A 25,009-nucleotide genomic window follows, 5' to 3' on the forward strand; every position below is an offset into this window, starting at 1 on the left:
CACTTGGCGAGCAGCCTCCCTCACGGAACTGTGCAGCCACTCAGCCCCTGCCCAGTGTCTCCACCGAGGGCCTCTCCACCCTGACTGGCTCACCCCACCCAGGGACATCTGCAGTAAATATCACTGGACTTGGGATATGAATGAGGCTCCCCATTTCCTCAGTATTGCCAGCAACACAGCTCCTGGAGGGTTGATCTTTTTTCTTGTTTGCTCCCTATATTCCATCCCTCATTTTTTTTTTTTTTAAATTGAAGTGAAATTCACATCACAGAAAATAAACCATTTTAAAGTGTTATGAGTCAGTGGCGTTTAGTGCATTCAAGATTCTGTGCAACTATCACTTCCATCTCATTCCAGAACATTCCCATCACCCCAAAAAGAAACCCTGCATCCATTAGCAGTCACCTCCATCCCTTCTTCCCCAGGCCCCTGGCAACCATCAATCTACTTTCTGTCTCTATACTAAAAAAAAACCTACTGCCGTCGAGTCGATTCTGACTCATTCTGTCTCTATAGATTTGCCTATTCTGGACACTTCGTAGAAGTGGAATCATATGTGACCTTTTGTGACTGACTTCTTGCACTTAGCATGTTTTCACGGTTCATACATGTTGTAGCATGTATCAGTACTTCATTTCTTTCTATGGTTGAATAATATTCCATTGTATGGATATACTATAATTTGTGTATCCATTCATCTGTTGATAGACACTTGGGTGGTTTCCACCTTTTGGCTATTGTGAATAATGCTGCAGTAAACACTGGTGTACAAGTATCTATTTGAGTCTGCTTTAAACCTTTTGGGTATATACCCAGGAATGGAATTGCTGGGTCACATGGTAGTTCTAGGTTTAACTTTTTGAGGAACTACCAAACTGTTTCCCACAGTGGCTGCACCATTTTACATTCCCACCAGCAATGGATGAGGGTACCAATTTCTCCAAATCCTTGCCAACACCTGTTATTTTTCATGCTTTTTTTTCTTTTTTAACCCTTTTTTGTTTTAGCCATCCTAGTGAGTGGGTGTGAAGTGTCTGTCCCTCCCTTTTAAGAGCAGAGCTCACACACCACTTGGTCTACCTCTACTGATCCAGTTGAGGAAACAGAGTCCCAAGGTTGCTCTAGAACTCAAATCCCTGCCCCTGGCATGCCATCCCAATGCCTCCTGGGTCCCCAGAGCCAAGGAGGCTCTTCCCACAAGCACAGGGGTGATTTTATTAGTGGAGAGTGCTTGGCAAGCAGAGAGAGGGATCCCTGGACCTTAGTGGACTGGGGCCAGTGGAAGTAGCAGACACCGGCACTAGAGGATATCTACTCTTGTCCTTCCCTGTAGTGTGGAAACCACTGGGAGCTGCCCTACTGTCTCATGCTGAAAATTTGGAGCCTACTCTGAAACCCAATGGGCAGAGCTAACATGAACAAACTCCTTCAAGTTCTTCAGAAGGTTACAGTTTCCTTCAAAACAAAACTCTCACTTAAACCTGGTCCTGGCTTAAAAAAAAAAACTTTCATCAGCTTCTCTCCAGCTGAAAAATGGCACGTGGCAGCTGCTCTGATCCCCTAACTCAGCTCCCATCTTTGAAGTCTTCCCTGACTGATCCTTTCCGCCACACTGTTTGATCTCCTACCCTTGGTTGGCCATTAAATAAACGAGCAGCTTCCAAAAAGGTCTGTCCCTTTCCCAAAGAGACAGGCTGTGTTGTGAGGTCATTATGAGTGTGGGTGTTGGGGCTGGACCGCCTGGGCTTGGGTTTGGCCGAATTACTTCTCTGGACCTCAGTTTTCTGTGCTACAAAATGGAGAGAATCTTAGCACCTTCTTCACAGGGCCGTTTTAAGAAGGAACTGAGTCAACACATCCAAAATGCTTAAAGCAGACTCTGCCACAGAGTTGTTCAATAAGAGATAAATATTATTTATCTGAAGCAGTCACCAGTACCAGGGATGGTGACATAGTCAACTGTCATTACTCCTACAGCCCATTTGCATCAAAACTAGCAAAGTGTACCCTCCACCCCCACTCATAATAAATTGTAGGGACATCCTCTGGGACTGGACCCCTTTGTAGGGCAGCCTTGGGCAGATTTACAAGTCACACGTTAGAGGTAAAGGGATCCGGTGATCACCTGGTCCAGGGTTTGCTCACTGGGGTCTGCCACTGCTCTGGTTTTACTGTCCTCGCCCTCCAGAACAGGAAATCCAGTGAATTAGTCTTATTTTAGAGACAAGTGGAGGCTCTGAGAGGGTAGCACTGGCCAAGGTTCCCTGGTGGGTGAGTGGGCACAGCCAGGACTGGGGTACAGGGGCATGGCCAGCATTTCAGACTGTGTCCCACTGACTCTGCAGTGGTCCAGGGGCCTCGGCAGCAGACAATGGGCTTTGGGCTGGCCCACAGCTCGAACCACACAGTTCTACATCCTTCCCTCCTGTGTGAGGTTTCTGGCTAAGATCTTGTTTAAAGGAAGAGCTCTACAGGAACCCCCCCATGTCCCAAAGAAGGAAGGGTTTGCAGGACCATATAACCTTCTTCAAATGGAAGGTAGAAAAAAACTAAAACTCTATTTCCAAACCTAAATTATGCTATGTAGTAAGACTGAGGGTGAATATTCCATTTCTTTGTCTTTTTCTTGTGATTTCAGGAGTAAGTCTGCAGACTTCTTTGTATATACCTCATCTTACTTGACTTTGACATTAACTATAGATTCTTGAAGCTCTTTGCCCCTTGCCTTCAGGGGAGCTGTCTTTGAAATTTATTTTTAGGTTTACAGCCTCTGGGCATGATACCCAAACCAAACCAAACTCATTACCGTCAAGTCGATTCTGACTCATAGTGATCCTATAGGACAGAGTAGAACTGCCCCACAGGGTTTCCAAGGAGCAGCTGGTGGATCCTAACTGCCAACCTATTGGTTAGCAGCCTAATGCTTTAACCACTGCGCCACCAGGGCTAGGCATGATATCAAGAGGAAATTACAGAGGATTCTATTTTCCACAGATGGAATTCTCTATCACATAACTAAACCTTGGTATCAAGGTCCTCTCTTCCTATTACATCTACTTTCTTTCTCTCCTGAGAAAAACAAATTTGAAACAGACCGGAGGGTGGGGGTGGTGTGGTGGAGATTGTGTGGAGACTTGCTGTAGGATGCGAAGACACCGAAAGGCAATGACTGTGCAGTGGCTGTCAAGGTACACATCTTACATCATAAGCAGGCAACCAGAGGGCTGATACCCAAACCTTTCTGGTTGTGATGTAGCTGCTGACAAGAAAGACAATAATTCCATTCATACAGTATCTCACCCTACAACAGGACCCAGTGTAAAAATTACAAGTAGAATGCTTTCCCCATTAAATTGTTTTATTAGGTTAATTAAACAGCTTAAAGACAATTCATTTTGTTCAGTACCTTTCTAAAAAATATTTCAAGTTTTAAATGAACTTCCAATACATAAAGCAAAATTACTTTACCATACACAAATTTCAGATCAAAATACAACACTCTGTTTCTGTTTTCTTACAGTTATAAAACCCAGTCAATACAAACTACATAAAAAAGATAAAACACGTCCACTGATCCTTAGTACAAGAGAACAGCACAACTGCAGTACGTTCCCAAAGCACAGGCCCTGTGCCCATGAGAAGGGGTCCACCCCATGGTTAGCCCACACTATACTGAAGCATGTAAACAAAGTGAGTGCTACTCAAGAAAGTTAACATACCTTTTGCATCAGTATTACTTGTAAACCATAAAGCAACTTTGTAAGAAAGGTACTAATTAAAAATTACTTCTGACTTTGCTAAATTTCATACCAGCAAAGAAATATAAATTACTCCACAAAACAAAACGTTTGGACCACAGGATGTGAAACATGACATTTTATTTAAAACACGTTAACACGATTCTCTACTCTCCTCCTACATCTGAGGAGTACAGTTTTACAAGTTGCAACCTTTCAAAACTTCAGATATCAACTTTGTGTATGTCTTGTGTTTAGTGTATGTATTTTTCATTGCAAATCCCTGCTTTTCAGTAGTGGGTCTTTCTTGAAAGTTCAGGATACTTTTATCACGCACAATATAACTGCATCTGAACATATGTCTAACTAGGCTTCTCACTTCGAAATTTGACTAGATAATAAAAGCTGCAGGGTTTACATTTAAAAATTAATATTCTACATGAACTATGTCAGAAAACATAGCTATATTAATTATTAAGAAGATTTGTGTTTAACAGGATGGATTTTGGATTAGGACCTACTGTCCTGTAAATCTTTATGGAAGCGGACTGCCACATCTTTCTCCCGTGAAGCGGCTGGTGGTTCGAACCGCTGACCCTTGGTTCGTAGACGACCACTTTAACCACTGTGCCACCTGGGCTCCTACATTTGCTTGTTCCTATGGTACTAAAGCATCAGCACAATGAACAGTCTGCTAAAAAGTGGTTCTTGACAAGGGTGAGAGTCAGATACTGAGTGCCCAATACCACCACCCAGGCACCAAGAGGAGCGATGCCAGCCATCCTGCTGGGCCAGGACCCACTGTGGAGCGCAGCCCTGACTTTGGGAGAGTTCAACTGAATTTACAGTCTTGTTTTAAGGAAGTTTTCTGGTAGTTCCCTCTCACAGCAGAAGATCTATTATCAGTGATAGGAAACAAACGAACGCGCATGTTCACAGTACACTACAGATGGGTCTCACTCACAAAGAACTACAAAGACGCCTGTCACCAGTGACACACAGTGGTAAAATGCCACCTGCTGCAACCTGCTGGAGGTGCTTCTGCAGTAGTTTCTGGTGAGGATGGAGTGGGTCTGAGTAGGGTCGTGAGGTGTTTTTTTGCTGAATATGTCACTCCCAATTCTGTGGGTGCACACCATAGAATTGGTTGTGATGGTTGCTCAGAATTTCTGTGAAAATCAGAATTATTTTATTATGGTTTTTATGGTACGATTCAAAACAAAATAAATATCACTACTTCACTGACGACTTGGAGGGGTAGCGAGTGAGGCACCAAGCAAAAGCTGTGTTAGGAATGAGTTCAAGAAAAGATGAAGAGTCCCATCAGCAGAAATAGCCCAGATTATTTAATTAGCAAGCTTTGCTAAATAGCCTGTGCTTTTCTCAATTGAAGGCCACTTGACACATTTCCCAATGTAAGGTTACCCATGGACTGTGACTGATCTCTGTTTTCATATATAACTTGAGGTCCTATATAGGAAAAGAGGTTGTTCATCCACATCAATTGAATGCTTTTTATTTTTTAAGCTGATGACACCCTTTTGTCCCATGTCCCAGATCCTCCATGATTTTTTTACAAAGCATAGAGTCAAATTCAATGAGCATATACTAGATTAACAGTAGTTTTTTTCTGGAGTTTCTTTTGAAGCAAAAATTCCTTTTGAAAAAATACAAAGAGGTGGTCTCTATCGTTACTGTAAACAAGCTGTTCTAACTGCTGATCCTATTCAGAATCTGGATTGCAGTGCTTTTAAGTCAGAGCAAAATAAGAGAAAAGGAAAAGATGGCGTTTGTCTGCTCTAAAGCAAGCCAGCCAGGACGGTAAAGAACAGAATCCACACGGAGGCCTTCCCAGCGTAGTTCTGGAGACGGGATAACACAGAGCATAGGTTCATGTGAGCTGAGAGAAGCTACCCTGGCCCCCAGTAAGTGCCTGACCACTCGATGCCCACGCTGTGCCCACAGCTAGGGGCTGAGGTAGTACGTGTGGCCTGCCTTGGGTGGGTGCATCTGGAGCCCTCTCCTGGCTCAGGGAGAAGCCCTGATGGCCTTGGAGCAGACACAGAGGCGGCTGGGTCCCAGGCAGGCTGGTCAGTGGGGGATAAGCTCGGCTCTCAGGGTTCTACTACATTGAAAGGGGGGCAGACCCGGGATGCCCCTGGTTCTCCTGAAGCCATCACCAGGTGGTGTGGACAGTGCGAGTTACAAAGGCCCGCGTCAGGAGTGCCCAGAAGAATGCCTTTTCAACAAACATTTTTTAGGTGAATGGTTTGGATACTATGTGGCTTACGGAACCAGAAGGGTCCCCCCCCCCTGCCCAAATACATAATTCAATCTCTTAAAAAAACGGACTGGGGGAAGTGTAGAATGAAGGAATAGACGGCATGATGGGAACATGATTGCCAGAATAACCTTCTTCCACCTTGACTGAAGTCCCTACAAGGGTCTACTTTCTCAAAAAGATCCTGTCTAGCAGTATCTGTGGGTAACCCACAGTGAAAATCCACACTGGTTCAAACAAAAGGTTATTAGAAAGTGAAGAGGCCTCAGGAGAGGGGAGGGAAACACACACACAAAAAGCAAGAAAAATACAACTAACTCTGTGTGACTGGGATATTGTCATGTATTGAATACTGTCCCCTGAAAATGTGTCAACTTCGCTAGGCCATGATTCCTAGTATTGTGTGGTTGTTCGCCATTTTGTGATCTGATGTGATTCTCCTATGTGTTGTCAATTCTAACCTCTATGATGTTAATGAGGCAGGATTAGAGGCAATTATTTTAATGAAGTGGACTCAATCTACAGGATTAGGTTGTATTTTGAGTCAATCTCTTCTGAAACATAAAAGAATTGAGCAGAGAGGAGGGGGACCTCAAACTACCAAGCAAGAAGAGCCAGGAGAGGAGTGTGTTGCTTGGACTCGGGGTCCCTGCACTGGGAAACTCCTAGACTCAAGGGAAGATTGATGACAAGGACCTTCCCCCAGAGCCCAGAGAGACAGAAAGCCTTCCCCTGGAGCTGGAGCCCTGAATTTGGACTTCGAGCCTCCTAGACTTGTCAGAAAATAAATTTCTGTTTCTTAAAGCCTATCTACTTGTGGTATTTCTGTTGTAGCAGCACTAGATAACTAAGACAGGTATACTTCCCAGCTTATAAATTTTATTGTGATCGTAGCTTTTCTTGTTTCTGAGCAGGTGGAATCAGGAAGGAGATGCTCAGGGACCCTCAGGGCAAGGTACTGCTCCTCTGGAGCTGAGGGTAAGGCTGCAGTGTGCTCTTGTAGGAGAAGACAAGACAAAACTATGAGAGGAATCAGAGCCTTTGGAAATTCTTCTCAAAGAATGATAAAATAATCCACTGACAGGGCTACAGGGTCCCTGAATTTGAAGGAGCTGGAAGAGGTCAGCCACTCCAACTCTCCCTCAGCCCAGGACCCCTCTTTACAGCAACCTAAGTCCTGCTTAAAGGAATTCGACTTTTACTCATCAACTTTCTTAGGTCTACAGAGGCATGTATAGCAGGAATCACTGTTCTGGTTGACAACATGGTCTTAGGAAAATCTCTAGAAATATTTCTGTAACTTCTGCTAGATTCAGAACACCCACAGGCAAATGGTGAATTGAACATGACTGTGGCTGTTACAGCCTGTGAACAGGTGATTGGCAGAGAGGAGAGGAAGGTGGGGAAGAACAGGCTTAACACGAACAAAGGCTCTTCTCAAAAATAATTTAAAAGTTAAAGTACAAATATTATTTTAACTGAACTGCTTACAGAGTCTCTTGTTTGCAACGAGACTTGGAGATCTTGACCCATATCCTGCCACAACACAAGAGCATCCTGACGCTATTGTACTTACACAGCCGTAGCCACAGGGGTCTTTTCTATTTTCAGAAATGAGTGCTATACCAGAGAAGGCACCCTTTTTATCAGAGGGAGTTATATCTGAAAGTTCTCAAACTGGTCAAATTCCCGTCTCTTCATGATTTCTGCCTATTGGCCTTAGTCAGGCTCTATGGAGCGAGCACATGCATCTACTCTTTCTTAAGATGGCCCTACAGGCCAAAAAGCCTCAGGGCCATCACGTGTTCTTGGTGTCACTTCTAGAGGCGCTGCTGTCCCAGTTGTCATTCTTCGGGTGGGTACTGGAGCTGGTGGGGAAATATAGCAGTCTACTGGCCTACCCGACCAAGCACAAAGGAAGTAGCAGGGCAGACTCTCTTTTCTAGACACCAGCCCCATGCACCGGACACTCGGTGCTGTGCCTTTTTAAACGGTTGGCTTTTGTTCAAATTATCAATGTGCTCCCCCTCCTTTTTCCTTTCTCTTTCATGTAGCAACTATCTTTTCTGAACCTAGATATGGAACTTTACATTTAGCCATTTTATTACACTGAAAAGAGCATTATCGATCCTAACACCCAATACTAATCCCTCCTAACACTTTCTGTCTCCTGTATTTTCTTATACTTTCTAATAAAAATATTTTTAAAAAGATACTGTTAGAGGACCTCACTCCAACATGCCTATCAACAGTGCTGGGTATGACTATTCAACCAGCTGAAAGTTCTACTTCTCAACCTTTTTTCAACCTAATTTCTACTTCCCTTTCCTAGTTACAAACATATCAAGAATGACTTTATTAAAAGAAAAAAAAGAATGACTATATCAAATGTCTTATTGAAATCAAGATAAGGTGAGAATGTAATATACGGTTAAGTCTACCAGCCCCATCATTTGAACTGAAAAGGAAGGATGCTATAGAATTAAGTAGTTCATTTTTCTATCACTTTGTTAAACAGCCCTTCTTTATTTGAAGGTATAAAAGTTCTTCATATGCATGAGTACTTGTAACACAAATTGTTTGTTTGTTTGCTTGTTTTTAAGTTTCACATAACATCCAAGATAAGAAAGAAAGCATAATTTAGGTCTACTGATCTCAAACAGAGATTTTTTTAAATAGCCCATTTATTTGACCAAGATACACTAATACCTTTGATACTTTAGTGGGGAAAAAAAGGCTAACTCTATTCTGGTAAAAAGTTTTAAGTATTATTAGGGCCTTCATTGAGCAAATTCTGAATCCAGAGTGATTTATAATAACTCAACATTCTAACTGTATACGTTGGGGTTTTAGTTAACATTAGAGATGCAGCAGGATAGCAATGGCACAGGTCCAGAAATAATTTTATAAACACACCTATACGTTTATTTGTTTCTTACGTGGAGTCTGAAGGACTCCCAAGGTTTCACAGAAATCTTTTAAGTTCCTTCCTTCTCATATACCCAGGCTCTGTGCCTGGATCAACGAACCCAAAAGACAAAATGGACAAGCAGTGGTTCTGCTGCCAGAAAACACAGACAATCACTGAGTCTCTCTTAGCCTCACTTTCCTTCCCTATAAAATGAGGAACGGAACACGGACCTTTGCCAGGTTGAGGTTAAGGGTTAGGGAGAGTGCCTGTGGTGATCTGAGCTGGGTCCTCGGACACAGTAGGTTCCCAGCCATAGCTGTTGGCTGCAGTGCTTCCTTCCTCCTTCAAATGACCAGCCAGCCAGCCAAATTATCAACCTTTTCAGAAGCTGTGGGGCCAGTGCTTCCAAAAGCATCTGGTCCATTAGTCCACATCTAAGCCTGCACAGCCTGGATTAAACAGCTGTGTTGAACCAAGGTGGCTTTTTGCTTTTTAAATGACTAGTTTTATATGATTATCGTAATATTTTCTCCTTGGGCCACCAACAGGGGAAAGCATCTCAATCGCATGCGTTATTTCATGTTTATCTATTCCCATTACTATATAAGGGCCTGAAGGGTTTTTCTAGGCAGAAGAATTCTCAGTATCTGAAACAAATTCACTGTTTTCCAAGCATTAGCCAGGTTTTCTTGTGCACAAATAATCTCCTCCATGTGAAAAGTAAAGAGGAATGGCTACTTAGGACTCACCACACATTTGTAAAAATGTACAAACTGAGACAATCTTGGAAAATCCTTCAACAGCCTATTCTCCAGCTAGAGTTAGAACTTAATTTTTTGGTAGTTCTTTATTTAGCTCATGACAACTGGCTGGGAACACAGTTATGAATAAGATATCGGCAAAAGGCCCCAAAATAGCTAAAATAGGTCTTTTGAGTCCATCCAATTTCAACTCAGCATGCCATTCACAGAAGAACCCCTCTGACCTCACTTAGAAGTTCCTTGTTTTAGACAAAATTCTCAAACTCATTGGGTTGCTCAGAACACTGCTAGGGAGGGTTGCCTACATTCAAGGAGGGTGCAGGATCACAGAGGCTGCTCCAGGAAGGGAGGCTGCCAGCAGTAAAAGGCTATCACAACCTTCAGCAGGGAAAAGCCAGGAAATGCTAAAGGACAGACAGGAAAGTGAAGATAGCCCCTCAGTCTGGGCTACTCAGTGAGGGCAAGGCCCTCTAGGGCCTCCTGCATTGACAGCTGACACAGTCAACGGTGCTGAGACATACGGCTACGGTTATAACCATCTCCGTCACCTGTGCCAGGCACTGGCTGGCTTTTTGCATTCATTACTTCCGTGAATCCTCACAACAACCCTGTGAGGTAAATACCCCTGTTGTTCTTTTTCTACAGATAAGAAACTGAGCCTCAGGGTTAATTGAGTTTCCAAAGGTCCCAAAACAGTGTTAGAAGTCTTCAAGCCCGGATTCACCTGGTACCAAGGCCTATGCTCTTAACTGCTAGGTTTGCTCAGGAAAGCTTATCAAATATTTACAGATGTTTTCCTCAAAATAATTAGAGGGAAAGCCTTAGTTCTCTTGAAAACCACTTATAGGAAATACGTTTGGTCCCACTGCTAGATAAACCTAGGGTTAGTGTACTGCCATTTGAGGGGAAACTTTGCCATTCCACTCTCAGTAGCAAGCCTTTTACGTTAAAAAGCACAAGCATGAAAAAGGAATCTTACTAATGGATATGGAGAATTAGTTTGAGATTATACCTGGTACTTAAGTTATGCCAGGTTTTTAGAAATGGGCATAACTCTTTTGGCCACTAAGGATTATTGAAGTCCTCCACTTAAGGTGGTATGTAAAACTATGCCTGAAACAGGGGAATTCCTGTGTGAAGTAACTCCCAGGAGGGGCAGTTTGTCCAAAAGGATTAATGAGCCTCCCTCGCCCCTCCTAACTCACTGACCAGGCAAACTGGCAGATGCTGGAGAAGGCACATGGAGGAGGAAGATGAAGGTACACCACTGGCCTGGAGAACAAATCAGCTGATTCCTGACTTTAAGTAGAAGGAAATTCTATTGGTCCGGCCAACCCCAATCCTGTGCTTAGGAGATACTTGCAGAGTTTCATTTCAAAACCCCAGGGTTATCAGGACTAAAAGAGAAGGGACACTTAGCAATGTGTCTATATTTTCGTCAAAATTAAAGACTCTTGAGAAACACATTATTAAAAATACACTTAAAAGATCCTTAAACTGCTTATAACAGCACCTTACAGAATATGAAAACTAGTAGCCCCACCAAACCAAAAAACCCAGTGCCGTTGAGTCGATTCCGACTCATAGCAACCCTATAGGACAGAGTAGAACTGCCCCATAGTTTCCAAGGAGCACCTGGTGGATTTGAACTGCCGACCCTTTGGTTAGCAGCCGTAGCACTTAACCACTATGCCACCAGGGTTTCCCTAGCAGCCCCAGGCATCTAAATTCCAAACACTGGGTCAAATTACAGAAAGACAACTTTTCCTGTCTGATTTCAGCAAGAATGGAAACTAAGCCCTCTATTTTACACAGCAGTTGTGTTTAAATACACTACTTTTCCAGGTTTTGGAAACACAGTCAGTTAAAGACTCTTTAAAGTTCAAGTTGAGTTTCAAGTAATCACTTTGCAGCAGGCTCTAGGAGAATTATTGTTCCTCCTGATTAAAAGTGCCTATTTAAAACAAACAAACAAAAAAAAAAGTAGCAAAATGGAAAATAACGCCTTAGAGAATTGTATTCCTCAAGGCCGCTTATTGCTTGCTTCCAGGCTTTTGTCAAAGGACAGAATGTGTTGATTTCTTCTAAGTTGGCAGGGGATCAAACACAGCACTACATAATGAGGTAGCTGAGAACAGAGTTTTTCCTATAAACACAAAGAACAAGGGAATAAACGCATGTAGTTCTCATCCAATTAAACAGGAAGCATGATGAAGCAAGCTGCATACAGTCCTACTGAAACCAAGCTCGTTGGTGTGACTTTAAAACGTTTAATTCAAGGTTCTAAGGTACACATTATCTGTAACTGATGAGCAAGAACAAAATAAGGTACTTTAAGACCTACTAATTGTACTGAAATAAGGCCCTAAAAAATAAATAAATATAACTCCCCAAACAGAAAGAAAGATGAACCTACAAACATTTACTTGGGATTTGAATGATTCTGAAGAGGCCATTTGTTTACACGGATCACATTAACTGGCTCATCCTTCCCACCTCATCTTAGGCAGGGTGTGCCGGGTCCTTGGGGGGTAACACCCCCTTCCTTCCTGAACCTTCTCTAATTCCAATGTCAGTGATCTCAGAATTTAGTCTAGCAGTTTGGTTATAATGTTTGTAGTAAAGGAAGATCAACAACTTTGTCAGGCCATGAGAAAATCAATATAAAAAAGCATAATTTAGCCCAAATTTCAGTTCAGTAGCAATTTAATAAGAGTAGGTTAAAGCACAAAATAAAAAATATTAAAAAGCCATTTCTCACTAAATAATTATGCAATATAGTTTTGATTTTTCATTTCACGAGAAAAGCAATGAGTTTAAAAATCTAATCACTTGAGAACTTTATGATAGAATTGAAAAGGAACTGACTTTCCTAAATTGTATGCATTAGACCAAAGAATTTAGGATCATAATTGAGCTTCTAATACATTGTATAAGTGGAACTATTACAATGAGATAAAGGCTGAAATATGTTTAAAATTTAAATAATAATATAATTACTCCTGAAAAACACAACTTTCAAAAGTTTCACCAGCCAGCTCACCAAAAAATATGGAAAAGATGGTTCAACGTTATTGAGATTTCACTGCCAGCTAGCATGGCAAACATTCACCTGAGTTCTTCTTAAATATGAACACGTGGGTCATTCCCTTACCATAAGTTTCCATAATGTCTGAACCAACTGTAAAGAATACTACTGGGATTGTTAGAAAGCTAGCAAAACAACCTCTTTGACATTCCAAGACAGTTTCTTCTTCTTCACTGGTTATAGGAGGTAAGGAAGAAGAGTAGAAAGGAAGCTTCAGCTCTTTAAAAGTAAAAACACTTTCTCTCACACACATTTACTTTTGTCCTTCTAATGACTTTAAGAAAGTATTAAGTTCCCTATAGCTAACTGACAAAGAAAGCCAAAGCTCTTTTTTATATTTGTGTAACTTGCAATGGATATTTTGGATGCTTAAATTATACTACAAATGATTATTTTATGATTAAAAAGAAAATACTTGTCTGCCTAGAAACTTAAGTTACAGTCTAACAGGCTGAACAGTGAGCCGATGATCCAAAGACTTGGACGTGGCTTTTGGTTTATACTCACACCCAAGGTGAGAAATCCAATCATTGACCTTGGCCTCAAAGGCTACTCTGTCAATGGGGACAGTACCCCCGCCAATCACAGAGATGGGAGGATCAGAGCAATACATCCTGGAAAAGATTTTGAGCCCCATATAAAAAGCAGAAGATAAAACCCAATATGAAAGGTGATAAACATCATTAGGTGTGCTGAGTATAGGTTCTTAAAAATCCTATAGGGCATACAGAGACCACAGGGTTGTACATCATATACATCATGCACTTTGTACTTATTATTCTATACTATTTTCCCACTCTATATTATGAGGCCAGACCACCTGTATACACAATTTCTCATTTAAAATCCATAAAACAAGTCACTCTTGGAGAGTACTTTTTAATCCACTGAAGAATATCACTTTGATCACAAACATAATATATTCATTCATCAAACACTTATTGATTACCTACTATGTGCCAAGCATTGAGATTAGCAAATAACTAAGATAGTCCTTGCACACAAGGAGTTTACAATCTAGAGAGGGAGGGCAGTATTTTTCCATCTTCCTCATGGTTCGGTTCCCCCAGAAGTCCCACATAGTGGGTGCATGATAAACACTGCAGAAGAGCCGGGGCAGACTTTGCTGCACCCAACAGTTCCTTTTCGCACCGCGTCCCACTGCTCCCCACAGCTCAAGGGGCCGCTACCCAAAAAGAGCAGTCTCACCTTTCCCTTCCATCAGGAAACTGACACAATGAAAGCGCCACTTCGTTCTCTGCCCAGCTAACCAGATGTCATCATTTGATCTCAGGAGGCTTTCTCTTTTATCAAGGAAGCCAAAATTCCAGAAAGCACTACTGCAGTGTTTTTAGCACTCCTTGGAAATTTTTCTGGGATCAATGGTTTGGTACAATGAAAAAGGAATGCACCATATGGAACCCAATGGACCAAGGTAGTTAACACATTTCTCTAAAAACCTAACTTACTACCAGAGTAACTCAGGTGCTACAATAGAGTAGAGAGCCCTATCTTTGCCATGTCAATACAGAGAACTTATTACCTATACACTGCCTGGGAAAGCCCCCTCAACTTACAAATTATAAAAATGGCACTTTCAAACCAACAATGAAGAAAGTACCATCATTAAAGTGGTAGCGCACTACAAGAGTTCAATACAAACAACAGACTGTCCAACATACCCCAGATATTCTTTTTTAGTTGCTACACAGTTTGGAAAAAAGCTTACTGTTAGCTATCAGCTCCTCACAGCAATGTAATACTAAGCTAAATGTGAATTTGGAAATTTCTTAGGCCAAATCTTTGTAGCATACTAACTATCAGTTGGTAAACACTGATTTTTTAAAAATCCTACTACAGATGAGAAATGCAAACGCCAAGTAAAACTTACTACAAATATTTCAGTATTTACACTGAACATGAGTTTAACACAGCAGTATAAACTGAAGGTTAGCAGGCTCAAGAATTTATCTGAAGCACCAGGAGACAGATACATGTGTAGTGCGGAGCCACAATTCAAAAAGTAAATATATACAAACAGACCTACCAAGTCACAGAACACACACACACACTCATTCACTCACACACTCATCACTCTCAGTCTCTCTCACACTTTTTCCTCTCACAGGTGATAAGTACTATCAAAAACAAATAAACAAAAAAAAAAACTTCATTTTAAATTAATAAAATTTTTGAAAAAAATCTATATTTGGATGTATTAAACAAACAAACAAACCTACTTTAGACTATAGCCTAGGGAGAATTTTAAAAATTCACTTACTTTAACCTGAGACAATTTTCCTTCTGTTGGTGAGATAATGAAAATCAATTGCACTTTCCCCAAAGATATTTATATTTAAAAATTTAAAGACCTATCATCAGCTGCCAATTCCAATTTATACCAGGTAAAAGTACCTTGCAGAGAAAGAAGTATCAAAAATGTTAGTAAGAAATGATGTTTCAAGGCATAAGTGGAATGTTAAAACACAAACCTGCATGAAATGAGCTAAAATTTATTTCAGAATACTGAAATAAGTGTAATTTACCAAAAAAATCATAATTGATTTTTGGAACATAATTAATTAAATACAGCCCTATACTTCAAAACAATATTTTTATATTTCTATATTATATAGTAAAATAAGTTTGGCACTTAGCAGCTTTTGTTGGTTATTGCATCCCTATTATGTGGCAAATTTATTTTATAAAACATTATCTAATTTCTGTAGCTACAGTGTCAATGAACTAAAAAAAAAAAAAAGAATTATTTTTATAAAACAAACTAACTAAATCATGTAGGCACTGAGAATATTGCATTAGGAACCCATTCACTCCAAAACAATGAAGAGTCTCCTTTGAGGGGCCTAGCAGAGATTGGAAAGAATTTTTCAGAAATTAAAAAAGAGAACTGCTGACTCTCATGGCTTTAGCAAAATATCAGTCACTATTTTTAATGTACCTCAACTACGGTCTCGTAATGCCAAGGTCTGTCCTGCACAGGATATTTCACCAGGGAAAGTTCACTTTTTGAGCAATTTGTTTCCTCTAAAACTAATCCCTAATTGTAAAAATAATTTTTTTTTTCTTTGCAGTGGCTAAGTAGCTTGCTTTGATTAAAGGATACCCAAAGTGTCATTGGGAAAATGTGCAGAAAATAGCTGACGGGTACAGGATAAAAACGGAAAAAAACTGGCTTTGATTTAAATATCAAATTTGATTATATTCCATGAATGTGTGGCAAACGTGTGGCACGGGTATATAACAAAAACCTCATAACTTCTCTTACCCAGTATCCTCTGGCCACACACAACATTCTGTGGGACCCCACGGCCTCTTTCAGCAACCTTTGTAGAATCGCAGTGACCTCCAACAGGTATAAGAAAAAAAAATATTGCAGATAGGTCACCCGTTTTCCTATTCATGGGTATGAGACCATAAGGGATGCTTCATATGCGTGGTAACAGCATATAAAGATTCCATAGAGGAAGCTTCTAGAAGGATTTCCCATTCTTTAATTTACAGCCAAAGGATACACTTACACATTTACTAATCATTAAGACAAAATGCAGCTATGAGTCAGAATCGATGGCACTGGGTTTTGTTTTTGACAGCCATAGTCTAAGAGAAAAAAAGCCGTAGAAAACAATAAAAAATGAAGTATTATATATTAAATTGATTAGAAATTTGATATTGCGTAAAATTCAAATGATAATCAAGCACTTTGAAGGCCATGATTTCACACTAAGATGGTATCGTTTGAATGGAAAACAGAATATCTTAATAATAAGTATTAAGATATTTATTAAAAATAAATTCTACTAACAAAAGGCTTTTGTTTTTCCCAATGGGATGTAGGGTAGAGTGGGTTAAGGTAGGAGGAAAGGGCAGAAAAAGAGGGGGGAGAAGGAAAAGATCAATTTGGTCTACTAGGAACAAAATGAAATTAAGTTGAGGTAGTGTATTCTACCAGCCAAACTTTACTTGTAACATAATGTGTCTAAAACTCTTACTAGTAAACAGCTTTGGGAAAATTGACTGTAAAGACTAGGTTTTTAACACAGATTTGCATTCTAAGACAAGTTTTCAAACCTGAAACAGCAGTAAACAAGACTCTGTGTGCTTTCAGACAGATCATATTAAAACGTTTTTGATCCCCATATATTTTGTCTGGACAGTTTTTTAAAGTCAAAGCAGACTTTTATTATTTGCCTGACTCGCGTCTTTCCTTTATAAAACTTCCTACTTGCTAAATATCCTCATACGTATAAAATGGTTTTGATTAATTGAAAAGGAAGAATGGCCCTGCTAGAGATCCTTCACAACTCCAAAAGTACTACCCCAGAAATCACGGCGGAATGCATCTTAATCTAAATGAACACAGGCAGCTTCCTTAAAGTTCACGTGAGGGCTGCAACCTGACTTAATAATTTATCGAATCCTTAGGTCACTAAGATAGAATGTTATAAAAGAAAATGTTATCTTAGTTTCAATTCATCATAATATAGTTTAAAAAACATTCTCAGGACGAGTACTAGTAATAAATGGAGACTAACTGGCATATAGTCCAATCTAATGTTTTAGGCACACACCTTAATTTGTTGGGCAGGACTAGGCCTAATACTCCAAGTGCAGTAGAAAAGCAATCTTGGTATGTTTGGATATGTTGATTTGCATATGTGAATTTTTTGTATACCAAAGCCATGTACTTGAACACAGCAGTCAGTCAGATATAAGTTCCCTTCAGGGAAAATGCACCTTAGTATCTTGATTTCAATATTTTACATTATACAAATTTCTACTTCCCTTTTCCTTTTGACATTTCCCAGCCTCCATTTGTCCATGAACACATCTAATTGGAGGAACTCATTCCTCCTAGGCAGTTGTTCAACAGTTATGTATTCTCCCAAACAAGAGCTGAAGCTCAAGCTTTTAAGCATTATCAAACTACCAAAGAGTTACCATACCAAAGCACAACACACAGAGCCCATCTCACCCGCTCTCGCTGTTCTCCCCGACATAAAGCTATGTTATGGTGGACTTGGGTCAGGATCTCTGTTTCTGCTCTGCTTCCTCTTCAAGGTGAATGAACACGAATACGGAATAAGCCTTGCTGAAGCTGCAGGCGGAACAGCTTGCAATTTGCAATACGTAAGGCTGCACAACCGGTGCGACGAAGGTCAGAGGGAAGCAGTGGTTTTGTGTGGTGCCAGGTTCCTGTGCTTCTTTTAAACTCACGCACGTAGTCATAATTGGTACCTAAAACACAACAATAAGCAAAGATGAGACAATGTGCCTTTGAATCGCTAGAAAACAGCTCCAACAAAATCACGGTAACATTCTTACCTGTATCGAGATCTCCGATAACATAAATACTAGCTCCTATGGGCACAGCTCCATAAACAAATGAGGAGCTGGCAGGGATGCATAAATTCTGGTCATTAAGGTATATCCACCTGAAAACAAACAGACAAAATTAAAAGGAAAAGGATGACCATGACATACAGGAAGACCGCCTGAGGAACAGAACTTAGCCATAAACCAGTACCGGCATCATGCCAGTCACTGACAGCACAACGCTGAAGATGCTGAGATACTTGTTCATAAGGAACTCACCATCTACTGGGGCAGGGTGACGGCAAACCTGTAATTGTATTACAACCTGACGATTATGGGGGGAAAAAGCAGACACAACATATGATGAAGGCGCAGAGAAAAGGAGGGGGTGCACCTGAGGCACTGCAGCAGCAACGCTCATTACATTAACTCTGCAGGGGAGTGAGAGGGCCATCAGAGCAGGTTTCGCAGAGGGGTCATAATAGAACTTGGCTTTGAAAGATAAAAAGGAATTTGCCCGACGGGCAACAGGGAAAGAGCCCTTCAGAAAGAGAAAACACTATGTACAACGACATATGACCACAAGACAGCAGGGCACTTTCAGGAACACACAAGATGTATACAGCGTGTCTGAGATACATGGGTTGAAGTGCCAGGAGTGAGGCTGGAAACAGGCTGGGCTTGGCTGTGAAGGACCAAGCCAAAGATCTGGAACAAGGAGCTACAGGAGGTCACAGGCAGAAAAGTTTGAGGAAAATTCTCTGGCAGCACTGCCAGGGTTGTGCTGGCGGAGAGCAATGCTAGGTAACCGTGGATTCTATGGTCTAGATGTGGTGAGAGCTGAAGACCAAGGAAACAGCAACACGAGTGGAAAGGAGAGGCCAAAAAAAGAGGCATTTCCATGGTTGAATAAAACAGCAACTGTTTTCCCTTGGATTTGGGGAGGGAGACAGAGGGAGGAGTCAACGACGACAAAGTTCCCAGCTACAATGGAGGGACCACTGTTGAGATAAATAATAGAAAGCCAGAGCAGAAACAGAAGGGAAAGAAAACCATTCAACTTATGATATGCTAAATTTAAGGTGCCCGTGGGACCCCCAGGAGAGGCCCTAGAGACAGCTGAAATGACAAGGTTACAGGTCAGGAAAAAAGGCCTCTAAAGAAATAGATTTAGGGATTTCGACCTATAGATATCTAAAGCCGTGAGAATGACCAAGGCCCAGGAAGGCATGTGGCATTTTGAAATTGATTTGGGAGGTGAGAACAAAGACTCCATGTGAATAAAAACTGAGGTAGAATGGTTCTTATCAGACTATCTTAATTTTTCCTCATCAGAAGTACAGGTGTTTTCTATAAATGTTATTTCTTTATTCTCTGGTAGTCCCAGGACTATTCTTTCCATAAGCGAAATAAGCACATTTCCTCTTTATCTTTAAATGAAGTAAACATTTTCAAACTAATGTATTTTTAATAAACAAAACCACATCTGCATACTTTCTCTCTTTCATGGCAAGTGAAGTACATATAGTTACAAAGTGAAATTCAGACACTCTTTTTTTTTTAGTTTTAGAGCTCTAATTTGGTATGCTTTACTAAACTATGTAACCCTCCAGATACGAAAAATAATGACAGTAATGCTGTTGCTGCCTGCCATCAAGTCGATCCTGACTTACAGTGACCCTATAGGACAGAGTAGAACTTGCCCTATAGGGTTTCCAAGGTGTGGCTGGTGGATTCAAACTGCTGACCTTTTGGTTGACCTTTGGTTAAGAGCAACCTGAGCTCTTAACCACTGTGCTACCAGGGCTCCTCTTACTGAACTAGGAGGTAACATATGCAGGCAAACCCCTACCTTCCTCTAGAAAATAGGATCCTTTTCTTTACAACAAATTAACGGCCTGCAATTAACCATATATATTATTGATCTTGGATAGTGCCCAAAATATAGACAAAGACATGCTGAAATGAAGGGAAAATGAGAGTCAGCCTTTCATTTCACCAGGTGATACTGTAATTTTATCAAGATTTAAAAATAAAGCAATGGAGAAAGAAAAAAATTGTTTGAGTGTGCCTATGGGGATTGCCAAGTAGTTAATGGCCAGAAAAAAGTTAGGTAAAAACCCAAAAAATGTTAATGAGAGAAAATAATTTAATAGGAGCAAATGTTCCTGATTCTACTCCAAAAAACCAAACCAGTTGCCATCAAGCTGATTCCAACTCTTGGCAACTTCATGTATGTCCCCATGGAACTGCACTCCATAGGGTTTTCATGGCTGTGACTTTTTGGAAACAGTTTACCACGCCTTTCTTCTGAGGTGCCTGAGTGGGCTCGAAAGGCCAACCTTTCATTTAACAGCCAATGGCTTAACATTTGTGCCACCCAAGGGCTCCATCTACCCAAATTCCCCCATATCTTTTCTTTTAAAATAAATGTTATTTAGGTACCAAATTAGAGAATGAAATAATTTACACACAAAAATATGAACCTATTTTAAGTATATAATTCAATGTGTTTTGACAAATGTATACGTCCCTATAACCAATAACCAACAACCCAATCAACAGAGAACATTTACATCATCCCAGAAGGTTGCCTCTGGTGCCTTTGTAGTCAACCCTGACCGCCACGCTCCATTTCCAGGCAATTAGGTCAGAAAGTTCAGGTCTGTCTTTGACTTCACTAGTTCCTCGTGATTCTTAAGATTTCTTAATTTTTAAAAATTCTTTTATCTGATTTTTCTTCAAACATATTGGTGCCAAGTGCTTTATCTTCAAGGTCCCCAATTCTGTCTTCCACTTTCGATTCTGTTCCTCTGACTTTCTATTGAGTTGTCTAACACTGTAATTTTATCGTTAATCTCCCAAATTTCTCATTGGTGTCTCTCTATGGATTCTTGCAGCCTATTAAATTTTTCATTATGTTATTGAAGAACCTTTTTAATTTCTTCACCTGTTTTATCTGTGTGTTCCATGGTTTGTTCTGAGTATTGCCTGATCTCCTTCCTTATGTCTTGAAGAGTTCTGTATATTAATCTTTTGAATTCTGTATCCGGTAACTCTAGGAAAGCACCTTCATCCAGAAGATCCTTTGATTCCCTGTTTTGAGAGCTTGTTGAAGCAATCACAATCTGTTTCTTTATGTGCTTTGATATTGGCTGTTGTCTCGAGCCATCTATAAGTTATTGTATCAGTTTATTTTATGTTTGCTTACTGTAACCTAGCTTCTCACTTTGTTTTGTTTTGATATGCCCAGATGGGTTGCTTGAGTGAGCCAGCTTGATTATTTTCCCCTTTGGGGCTCTGATGTCCTGTCACCAGATGGCTAGAGCTGTTATCAGGTATATGAGCTTACGAGTCCATTCACTTTTCTTGTGTGGATTCAGCTCAGGTGTCCAGGTAGCTGATCATGAACTGTGTGGTACAGGCTCTGTCCTACACTCTTAGAGGGGCAGGGGTGTCTGGTTGCAGGAGGGGTCACATTCTGAACAAGGCAGGGGGCTGAGAACCATCCCCCGAGTATCTCTGAGGGAAGAGAGACGTGTGTCTCTTTTCCCTAGAGCGTGCCGGTAGGCGGGCTCTGCAGACAGACCATGGGCACCCAACACTTTTGGTTGTAAGGACTGGGAGGTACCAGATATCCTTGGACCCCTGCTGCGGGGGCTGGGTGACCTGAGAGGGGCAACCCGTCCTTAGGCTCCTGATGTGGGTAGGTGAGGACCCTGTTTAATAGGCAAAGCCATGTCAAGTATCAAACACCCACCTCTCCACTGCACAGCTTAAATATTCGCAGTCTGCCAGCAAGGGCCTATTCTCCTGGAAAAGGCCCACACAGGTCCATGCAGGGGAGAAAGGTATTCAAAGTCCACGGACTGCTTATGCCTGGACAGGAGCTGCTTCTGTCCTGAGCTCCCCAGGTTAGTGGAGCTGGCAAATTATTTTTTCCCCCTGTTGTGAATTTATTCCTTCTCCAAGTCTGGGAGCATGGTTCAGGGCACTCAAATGGGCCTATCTTAGGCCCAGGGAAATCAAGAGCCACTGAAGCCAGTTTGGCGGTGGGGGGGCAGGTGCGGTAAAATAGACGTAAGTACTTAGCTTTTGCCAAGAGCGCTGTTATTCTCTGGTTCCAGAGATGTGAGTAAGCTGTGCGGCTGGCTGCTTCTCCCTGAGAAAACTGAGGCCAAACACTACCACCAGCCCACTGCAGCTATGCCCGGGAATGGTGCCCGAGGGATCTCAGTGATTCAGGTCTGGCAACTCCTCTCTGCTTCTGAATGGTCTCACTCTCCCCCTGCCACTTAGTCCGTTTTCTAACTTTGTCTTTGATGTTCAGGGCTCCTAGCTTGCCACAAATATAATCATTTCACTTGATTTTTCAGGTCTTTGTTGTAAGAGAGATCACCTGAAGCATCTTACTATTCCGCCATCCTGGCTCCGCCTCTCTTCACTGGTTCCTTACCTCTCACATTCAGCTAGTTGCCAAGTCCTTTTGATCCAATTTCCAGACTGCTTCTCAAGGTGACTTTGGTTTTTCTTGTTCTACTGTTGCTGCCCTCTAGCAGGCTATTACGTATCTTTGCCTGGACTTTGTAATTTCCTTTTAGCCTATCTCCAGTTAAAAGTCACACATCTGACCTTGTCACTCTCTGATTCAAAAATCCTCCACAGTTCTTCAACACATCCAGAACAGGGCCCAAACTCCTTAGCACATTTTCCTGGTCTGTGTTAGTTAACTACAGCTACTGTCACACAAATACCACAAGTGGGTGACTTTAAGAACAGAAATTTATTTTCTTACAGTTCAGGAGGCCAGAAGCTCGAATTTGGAGCGTGGTTCTAGGCGGAGGTCTATTTCAACTTTTAGTAGCTGCCAGCAATCCTTGGAGTTCCTGGGATTGTAGATATATCTACCTCCTTTGTTGTCAGATAGGGTCTGTCCCCCATGTCTCTGTGCATGTCTCTGTGTCTGTGTTATTCTTTATATAACTCAGAAGTGATTATTTTAGCATTTCCCCTATACTGGAATGATTCCACCTGATAGATTACATGCTAGATTGCACTGTGGAAGATGATTACATTACATTAGATTAAATTACATCCACTGGTATGTTGTTGTTGGGTGACATCGAGTCAGCTCCAACTCATGGCGATTTCATGTATAACACAGAGGGGCGTTGCCTGGTCCTGTACTATCCTCACAATAGTAGGTATATTTGAGCACATTGTTGTAGCCACTGTGTCAGTCCATCTTGTTGAGGGTCTTCCTCTTTTTTGCTGACCCTCTACTTTACTAAGCATGATGTCCTTCTCTATGGAGTGGTCCCTCCTGATAACATGTCAAAAGTAAGCAAGATGAAATCTCGCCATCCTCGACTCTAAGCAGCATTCTTGCTGTACTTCCTCCAAGACAGATTTGTTCATTCTTTCAGCAGTCCATGGCATATTCGATATTCTTTGCCAACACCATAATTCTAATGCACCCACAGGTTAGAGTTTAGAATTCCAACACATATTTCGGGGGGACCCAATTCAATCCATAACATGGGCCTAGCATCTGGCCTAACTTCTTTTATGTCTGTCTTCTACTGGACCTATCATATTAGTTAAGGAACCCTGGTGGTCCAGTGGTTAAGTGCTTGGCAGCTAAGCAAAAGGTTCATGGTTCGAACCCACCAGTTCCTCTCTGAGAAGTCCATATATTTTCCTAACCCCTGCCTTAGTTAGTGCTATTCTTCTGTTTACAATTTTCCCCTTCTTTTTTTCTGCCAAGTAAACTCATATTTGCCCTTTAATACCCACATCAAATGCTACCACGTCTATGCAGCCAGTCAGCAGTTATAGCTCCCATTTCTATGCCCCTGTAAAACGTTGTTGAAATATAATGCAGTCATTCACTTATAACATTTACTCATTAAACAAAACTTTATTGCTGGGCAATGAACCAGCTAACTAAGACTGCAAAGGTCAGATATTGTTCCTGCCCTCAAAGGACTTAGTCCAGTGTGGAGAAAAATTTGAGTGTAAACATATAAGATAGTGGCTGTATGTCTGCATGTGTGTGGGGGGTGAGTGAGAAGTTCCAAGAGAAGAAGCCCCTAAATCTGCCCTGGAGATTCTGGGAGAGCTTCCGAGGGACAGGGTATTTGTGACGAGGTGATGTGTAGGGGTCTGCCTAGTAGACAAGTGGAGGAAGAGACTTCCAGGATTCAAAAGGAAGGGTACGTGAAAAGGCAAAGAACCATGACAGAGCAAGACACCCTTGGGAAGGAGGGTCCGCACTGAAGGAATGCAAATTTGAGAAAGTGGTGTTGAGGTTTTTGTTTAAAATGGGCCGCTAGTAAGGTGACAAGCGCAGGACAACCACAGGTACCAGAGCAGAGGCTGTCTGACTTCTGGTGTGGACAACACAGAAGGAAGTCTACCTCGGGTGGGAGATTAGAGTTTCTGTTATGATTAGATTCCAGGAACAAAGGAGTTTCAAGACCATGTATGGTATGCTTTTTTTTTTTTTTTTTAATAATATTTTGTTGTGCTTTTGGTGAAAGTTTACACAGCAAATTAGGTTCCCATTTAACATTTTCTATACAGATTGTTCAGAGACATTGGTTACATTTTTCACAGTGTGCCATGTATGCTTTTAAAATGCAGTTAAAAATGTCAGTGGTTATAGTAAAGCCTATTTAAATTATTTTTAATCTAAAGGATACTCACACTCCCCTAAATGAGAGCAGTTATCAGTAAAAGAGTAAGATACTTATTTCTGAGTGCTTGGACCAATATATAAATTAAAATAGGTCTCCCCACTCTCCCTCCTTTCTCTTTCACTTTTTCCTTTCTTTCCTTGGAAGACTCATACAATAGTACTTCAGGTATATTTTTAATTTCTGTTGAATTCTGTCT

The 25,009-nt window shown here is 41.2% G+C and overlaps 1 protein-coding gene across 4 annotated transcripts in view; it reads right to left on the reverse strand.

The window, feature by feature from the left end:
- Window positions 1–3,340: 3,340 nt before the first annotated feature.
- The window catches only part of GAN (gigaxonin), a 96,741-nt gene continuing 75,072 nt past the window's right edge, over window positions 3,341–25,009 (reverse strand). For 3 of the 4 annotated variants that reach the window (XM_023558135.2, XM_064273745.1, XM_064273746.1), the window contains exons 10-11: window positions 18,122–18,231; window positions 3,341–18,034 (exon numbers count right to left, since the gene is read on the reverse strand). In XM_023558135.2, coding sequence (XP_023413903.2) covers window positions 17,853–18,034; window positions 18,122–18,231 — 292 coding nt within the window. In that variant the 3' untranslated portion in view covers window positions 3,341–17,852. The remainder of the gene's footprint in view (window positions 18,035–18,121; window positions 18,232–25,009) is intronic. The other variant, XR_010318842.1, reaches the window with a different exon arrangement.

This window comes from Loxodonta africana, chromosome 21 (assembly GCF_030014295.1).
Source record: "Loxodonta africana isolate mLoxAfr1 chromosome 21, mLoxAfr1.hap2, whole genome shotgun sequence".
Lineage (NCBI taxonomy): Eukaryota > Metazoa > Chordata > Mammalia > Proboscidea > Elephantidae > Loxodonta > Loxodonta africana.